At 37.7% G+C, this 8016-nt stretch overlaps 1 protein-coding gene across 1 annotated transcript in view; it reads left to right on the top strand.

The window, feature by feature from the left end:
• The window catches only part of IFT57 (intraflagellar transport 57 homolog (Chlamydomonas)), a 155023-nt gene extending 147260 nt beyond the window's left edge, over positions 1-7763 (top strand). The window contains exons 10-11 of the mRNA XM_006889996.1: positions 1887-1953; positions 7366-7763. Coding sequence (XP_006890058.1) covers positions 1887-1953; positions 7366-7544 — 246 coding nt within the window. The 3' untranslated portion in view covers positions 7545-7763. The remainder of the gene's footprint in view (positions 1-1886; positions 1954-7365) is intronic.
• Positions 7764-8016: the final 253 nt, after the last annotated feature.

Raw genomic sequence — 8016 nt, forward strand, 5'->3', positions numbered from 1 at the left:
GACCTGAAGTGTTGTTGCAGAAGGTCAAGGACTGCAGGCTTCAATACAGATTGAAGCTCAACATCAAGAAAACAAAGATTCTCACCACTGGGCCAATTGGCAGCATCAGGATGGATGGTGAAGAGATTGTTAACAGCTTTAGTTTACTTGGCTCCACAATGAACATTCTAGATACTAGCAGCCAGAAAATTAAAAGACAAATTGCATTGGGACACTCTGCTGTCAGAGATCTCTCCAAAGTACTGAAGAACAACAGTGTTAGTATGGAGACTAAGGTGTGCGTGATCCAGGCCATTGTCTTTGCAATTACTTGCTATGCATCAGAAAGCTGGACAATGACGAGGGATAATAGAAGGAGAATTGATACCTTTGAGCTGTGGTGCTAGAGATGAGTATTGAATATATCCATGGACTGCTTAGGAGAACAAACAAGTTCATCCTAGAGAGGGTAAGACCAGGTTGCTCCCTGGAGGGCAAGGATTCTGGAGCTTCATCTGATATACTTTAGACATGTTGCAAAGAAGGACCAGTCCTTGGTGAGGGACGTCATGCTAGGGAGGGTGGAGGGACAGCACAATAAGGAAGACCCTCGATGAGATGGATTGATAGTGACTGGGGTGATGGGGTAGGTGTGTCAGAGACAATGAGACAGGATAGAACAGGGTTTAGAGGTATTGTACATAGGGTCGCTATGATTTGCAGGCAACTCGACGGTACAGAACAACATTTTGAAAAGTATTGTGTAATAAGGAGAAGTCTGGATGTTGAATAAATTAACTCATAAGGACAAATACTGCATAAGATTATTATTGTAAAAATAGAAAGATGTGTATAAAAGTCCAAGGGGGAAGGGAGTCTGAGTTTGGGGAAGGGGCAGTCATGGAATCACAGCATTTGGTAGGCAGAGGGAAGGGATGAAGGAATTAGGAAAGATCCAGTGGGGACCTGAATGGGGTAAGAGTGCGCATAGATAAATGGTGATTAATTTTATAAAACACAATGTATAGGAATGATGATATGAAATACAATGTGAATGAAGGAATGTATGAGACACAATACATATGAATGAAACAATGTATATGAGTTCTGTGTGCTGCAAACTAATACAAAATAAAACTATAGTATTTAGAAAGATACCAACTAAACCTTTAGAAAACCAAAATCTTTTTAGGATGTTTTTACTGTTTCATTTATTTCTTTTAAATAATAACTGATAATTAAAGAATGAGATGTTAGATACTGTAAAATAATTGAAAGGCTTAAGTACTTAGGGCTAAAAAAAGAATTTTAATAATAATTTTTATGTAGTCATGTTGCATAGAACCTGAGAAAGCTTAGGTTAATTCTCAAAAAAGGAAAAGCTTTGAATATTAGTAAATTTTGTCTCATTATTCAAGTAATTTTCATCATCCCTAATATGCTCATATTCTTTTATATATGTTCAATATTTAAATTTTTCTTCATTTACTATCAAAACTTTTGAGAATTTATTAATATTCACTATAGTGGTAGAGAAGAGCATTGAACATCCCATGGCCAGCCAAGAGAAGAAACAGGTTTGTCCTAGAGAGGGTGAAACCCAAGTTGCTCCATGGAAGCAAGAATTTTGAAGCTGTCTTACATACTTTGTGCATGTTGTCAGGAGAGACCAGTCCTTGGAGAAAGAATTATGCTTGGAAGAGTGGAGGGACAGTGCAGGAGAAGAAAACCACAGTTGAGATGGATTGACTCAGTAACTGGAGTTAGGTATGTCAGAGACAGTTGAGACTTGCTCAGGGTAGGACAGAGTTGAGAACTATTGTGCATAGGATCGCTATGAGATGAAGGTGACTTGACTGCACGTAACAACAACAACTTCCTAAAAACTTTTTTTCCCTCCAATGAAGGTTACAGAAGAATTGGAAAAGGTAAAACAAGAAATGGAAGAAAAAGGCAGCAGCATGACTGATGGTGGTGAGTGTACACTTTTTTCTTATGCTGTATTGAGATGTAAGTGAAAGTTTACAGAGCAGATGGAGTCCATCCAGTAATGCATACACATTTTGTTTCATGCTTTTCGTCACAGTTCCCACAATGTGGTACCACTCTTCCTTCTTCTGCTCTGTGTTTCCTGTTTCTATTCCTTTTTCTTTCATTCCTTCCTGCCTTTTTAGTTTTATCCCTTGTCAAATGCTTCCATTTTTATTTCTTATGATTTATTGCTCTAAGAGTGCATTCTTCTCTGTTGTTACCGTTCACTGTACAGGCCTGTCTGTTGTTTAGCTGAAAGTAGAGATATTGGGGTGAGTTCATTTCCAGACTTGAAGAGTACCTAAGGATCAGAGTCTCGGGGGTTCCACCAGTCTCTTTCAGAGCAGTAAGCTTGATCTTTCTTAAGATTTCTAATTTATTTCCACATTTTTCTTCCACTCTTACCTTGAGTTTTCTGTTGTAACTCCTTTCACAATCCAGTAGCGGATTGTGGTACTTGGGCACTAGCTCTTCTGATCTCACAGCCTTAGAGGAAGAGGTTATCTTGTGGTCCTTTACTCCTTTGGACTAATTGTTTCTACACATTATTTTCTTTGTTTTCTTTGCTCTGGATGGAGAGACACCAATAGTTGTACCCTAGAAAGCAACTCACTGGCTTTACAAAAAAAAAGGGGCAGGGGGGAAGAAACTTTATTGCCAACATGTACAAAGGGGAGTCTGAATAGTGCCTAACCAAGACTTTCTGTTCCTGCCATCAAGCTCACTTTTTCCTTTAATTTGAAGCCTTCTTGTGCTGTGCCCTCTCTTCTGCCCACTGCTTGAAAACTATGCTCTCAGAAGCATATCAGATCCGAGTTACTTTCATCGAAGTCTGACCATTATTATTTGCCTTATCTTGTTCTAAATGCATATTATTGGTTTTGGTTAATATTTTTATCACTCATCTACATTGTGTTCCATGCAGTCCTTCATTTACATTATATTTCGTTTATTTATATTGTGCGGTGCTTTTTTTCTTCTCTTACAGTCATTCCACCAGTAACTACTTTTGTGAAAACTACTTCATGCCTCATTCCCTAAGATTCCCCTTTTAGCTAGGTAATTGCTGATATGCCAATCGCTTTCAAACCAGTACTCAAAGGAAACGAGCACATCACATTTCCTTAAGGATCCTCTGTTCAACTTGAACACTGAGAATCTGCATCCATATGCATTGTTCAGTCCAGAGTAAGCCATCAGTTTGCAGCAGTCAACCCCAGTTCACAGTGTGGATTGTCTCATCTGGGTAGGTTCCAATCAACTCATCCCCAGCCATCTGTGGCTAGGTGTAAGTGGGCATCAGTTTTAAGCTCAGGAATCTATATTTCTTCCTACATTCCAGACTGCTTCGTCTCCTCACTTTACCTTAGCCCCTACATGGGGCCAAGTTGAATCAACAGGCCAGGGGTTCTCAAGCCAACAGCTCTTCCCTGTTGATGCATACATCTGTGCATGCTAGGTGAGCAGGGAATTCACTAACTTTTAAGACCCCAGTCACTACTCACCATATTAGTACGTAGAACATTGTTTTCATGAACTGTGTTGTGCCAATTGACATAGTTGCCTATAGCTCATAAGCCCTCAAACTCAGTGCTTCATTACTTCAATGTATTTGCTTATGATGAAGAAGTTTCCATTATTGTTACTTGTTCTTCCATATGCTTCAATATATTTATAGCACATACAAATATATGTTGAAATATCCTCTGCCAAACATGTATATGATCATGGCTATGGTCCCATTCATCTACCCATAACTTTCTTGTCTGCTATTCTATTCTATTTATCCACTCAGAGATTGTTGTTGTTATTACTAATATTGCAGGATTGTGTATGTAATATCTTTGTTGCCTGTAACTCCATGATAGAAGAATAAAAGATTGAAGCTGTCAACGACTTCATCTTACTTGGATCCACAGCTAACACCCTTTGAACTAGAAGTCAGTCAGGAGACATATTGCACAGCTACAGTCTGCAGTCAGGGACTTCTCCACATTATTGATGTCAGTTGAAGTAATGATGTCAGTTTGAGGACTGAAGTGCACTTAATTCAGGTCATGGTCTTTTCAGTCCACATCTGAGAGCTGGACAATAACTAAGGATGACAGAAGAAGAATTGATGCCTTTGGGCTGTGGTGTTGAAAAACGTACTGCATATCTCACAGACTGTCAAAAAAAACAGATATGTGTTGATGAATGTGTAGCCAGTGTGTTCCTTGAAGACAAGAATAGCCAAGCTTTGTCACACATACTTTTGGTATAATGCTAGGGGAGGCTATCTTGGCCAAGGACATCATGCTTAGAAAGGTAGGGGATAATTGAAAGACAAGAAGATTCTCAACCAAATGGATTGACACAGTGACTTTAGTAATGGGCTCAAGTGTGTCAGAGATGTTTAGAATGGCACAGGATGGGACAAGGTTCACACCTGTTGGTCACATGGTTGCTATGGGTTATACTCAACTCAACAGCACCTAATGACAATAACAGAAGAAAATAGCATGAACTTCTAGGGTAACTATATAATTCTCCTAATGAAATTTTAGGGTGATGAGAAACCCATCAGTACCTGGCCAGCTGGTTGGAAGAGATCCATATTTGTTACCATTCCCATAATAGGTGAGCCAATAGAATTTGGAAACTATAAAACAATATAGTTAATAGCATATGCAAATGAAATCTTGCTGAAGGTGATTTCAAAATTACTAGATCCATACATTGATACAGAATTTCCAGAAATCCAAATAGTATTTAGAAGAAGCTGTGGCACCTGTGTTGTAATTACTGTTGTTAAATGGATCCTGGCTGAACACAGAGAATACCAGAAGTATGTCTCTCTGTGTTTTATTGACTATTAAAAGACATTAGTCTGTGTGGATCATAACAAATTATGGCTAACATTGAGAATAATGGGGTCCTAAAACATTAATTGTGCTCATGAGAAATCTGTACCTAGACCCAGAAGCTGTAATCCAAACAGATCACAGGAAAACTCCATGGGATCAGGAAAGATGTGTGTCAGGGCTTTATCCTTTTACAGCTTTTCAGTCTGTATGCTGAGCAAATAATCATTCAAGAAGTTGGACTTTATTAAAAAGAGTATGGCAGCAGGATCCGAGGAAGACTCATCAACAATCTGTATTACGCAGATGACACAACCTTGCTTACTGAAAGTGAGGAGAACTTAAAATGCTTGCCCTAGAAGGTAAAAAAGACTCCATACAACCTTCAATATATATTGTACCTCAACATAAAGAAAACAAAAATCTTCTACATTGGACCAGTAGGCAGTATCATAATAGAGAGAGAAAGGATTGAGGTTGTCAGTGACTACATCTTTCTTGGATGAAGAAATATGTTGCACTGGGAAAATTTGCTTGCTGAAGAAGAAAAATGTCAGGTTAAAGACTAAGGTGTGCTTGATCTCTAAGTCATGGTCTTTTCCATTGCTTCCTATGTATCTGGACAGTGAATGAGGATGACAGAAGGAAATAATCAATGCCTTTGAATTGTAGTGTTGAAGTACTGAACATCCCATGACTGCCAAAAGAACAGACATGTCTTTGACAAGGTGCAGCCAGGGTGTTCCCTAGAAGCCAGAATGGTGAAGCTTCATCTCACATACTTTCAGCATGTTGTTAGGAGTGACCAGTCTTTGAAAAAGGACATTATGCTTGGAAAGGTGGATGGTCATCATGAGAGAGGAAGATCTTCAATCAGATGTATTGAAACAGTGACTGTAACTATCCTTCAAATATATGAGAGATGATGAAGATGGCACAAGATAGGGTAGGATTTAGATCCATTTTTCCTGTGGTCACTGTGTCATAGTCTGCTTGACGGCACATAACAATAACAACAGTATTACATTTATCCTTTTGTAATTGACTTCACTCAGGCTAATGTCCTCCAAGTTATGTTTCATGTATTCTTCATTTTTCTTTACTGTTGCATAGTATTCCATTGTGTTTATGTCCCATAGTTTGTTTATCCATACATCTGCCTCTGGGCACTTTCCTCTCTTTGCTATATGCTAACATGAGTGTTATATATTGATTTGGTCTGGTTTTTGTATTTCTTTGGGATAAACACATAGTGGTGAGATAGCTGGATTCAATGGTTTTTCTATATCCTACTTTCTTCTGAAGGCTTTCTGCTTAGGACCCTTCACTGCCAACTCAAAGGCATATGGTTTGAATCCAACAACTGCTGTCTGGGAGAAAGATGCACCATCTCCTCCCATACAATATACTGTCCTGCAAACCCACTAAAGGGTCAGCTATGAATCAGTCTTAACATGATGGTACACAACAATAACAAAAGAAGCAACATACAATATTTCATAGTTCTCATAGTGGCTAAGTATACTCATTTAAAGGAGAAAACAGAGTTGAGAAGAATGACTGTTCTCAGATGTCTATTTTTTTAAAAATAGTATTGATAAATAGGGAGTTTGCTTTTTTTACATGTTATTTTTTTTTTAGGTGAGGTACATGGTACAAAACTATGTACAGTAATCAGTATATTGTTTTTCTTGTAGATCAACTAAGAATGAGAAGTATGGTACCTTTTTCTTTCATTTAGATTTCTTGTTTTTAAACTGTATTGATTTTTAAATAGAGTAACTTTTTTTAAAGATATACTTTATTCTGCCAATTTAAAAAATATTTTATTCTATTTTCATGAAATGAGCATCATTTTTTCATTTTATATGTAAAAGGGCACTAAGTGTATGCCCGAATGGCACTAAGGCAGCAATGTCATGAACTTTGTTGTTTTTCCTCCTCCCCAGTAGTCCTGACTGGGCAGAGGTCAAATAGCGAAGAATTAATAATCCTCCAGTAATCATCCTCCATCAGGAGCTATGGCCAAGTGGTAATTGCCTAAAATATTCTATGCCCTCAAAAGGTGTTTGGAGTTCTAATGGTGTATTTGCGTAATCAATCAAAAAGAGTATATTCAAGAGTTTGTGTTGGTTTTCATGCTCCCAATATTTTTTTCCTAATTCTCTAAATATCACAGGTAATTCTTCCTATTTTTTTTCTCCTTTTTATCCCTTTCTACCGACAAACATATAATAGTCGAAAACCATAGTGAAGCAAACTTAAACACTCTTAAACAGCCCTTCCCCCAGAAAGTTCAGCATTGGTACATCAAATGCTGTATCATTTCCCATCCTAAAAAATCTCAGGTGTTTAAAATGCCACAGCAAAACTGTGTGAATGTCAGCAAGTTCTTGGCTGTGTTTTTAACCACATTTTTGGCTTAGGACTAAGTGAGGAAAATGTCTTACAATCCTGTAATAACTGATACCCCAAATGAACATTTTTATTCCATGCTGTTTTCATTCTGCAGCTCCTTTGGTGAAGATTAAACAGAGCTTAACAAAGCTGAAGCAAGAAACTGTTCAGATGGACATCAGAATCGGTGTTGTGGAACACACATTACTCCAGTCAAAACTGAAGGAGAAGTCAAACATGACTAGAGACATGCATGCAACAATTATTCCAGAATCTGCAATAGGCTCTTATTAAAGCTTATTGTTTCCCATGCTTCTGATTAGTTGATTTTTTTATGTCAAATTCTATTTCACATTGTATAGTTTTTTAAAATATGATTATATACCTCTTAAAGTATGTTCAATGAATATTTTTGCATACACATACATATTTTATCATGGTAATTATGGATGATTAGAGCCTTTAAATTTAATACCATGTTTAATAAAATAATTTCAAAGTCTCAATATCAAAGAAGCTTTCTAATCCTTATATATGTGAAAGCTTCCATCTGCCTAATTTTTCTTGCTATTCCTCACACAAACCAGAGTGCATTGCCCGTGCTTATAGAGGTGCCCCTGCTGCTTCACCACAAAGACCTGTCACAAACCGGACCCCCCCTCACCTTGTTCCACAGAGAAGCAGGGATCACACATTCATCCTTCAGCTTCCAGAATTCAAGCCGTTCTAATTTCAGCTTGATATTTATCAAAAACAACCGTGTTTA

This window comes from Elephantulus edwardii, unplaced genomic scaffold (assembly GCF_000299155.1).
Source record: "Elephantulus edwardii isolate Elephantulus edwardi_28Jun2011 unplaced genomic scaffold, EleEdw1.0 scaffold00085, whole genome shotgun sequence".
NCBI classification, from domain to species: domain Eukaryota; kingdom Metazoa; phylum Chordata; class Mammalia; order Macroscelidea; family Macroscelididae; genus Elephantulus; species Elephantulus edwardii.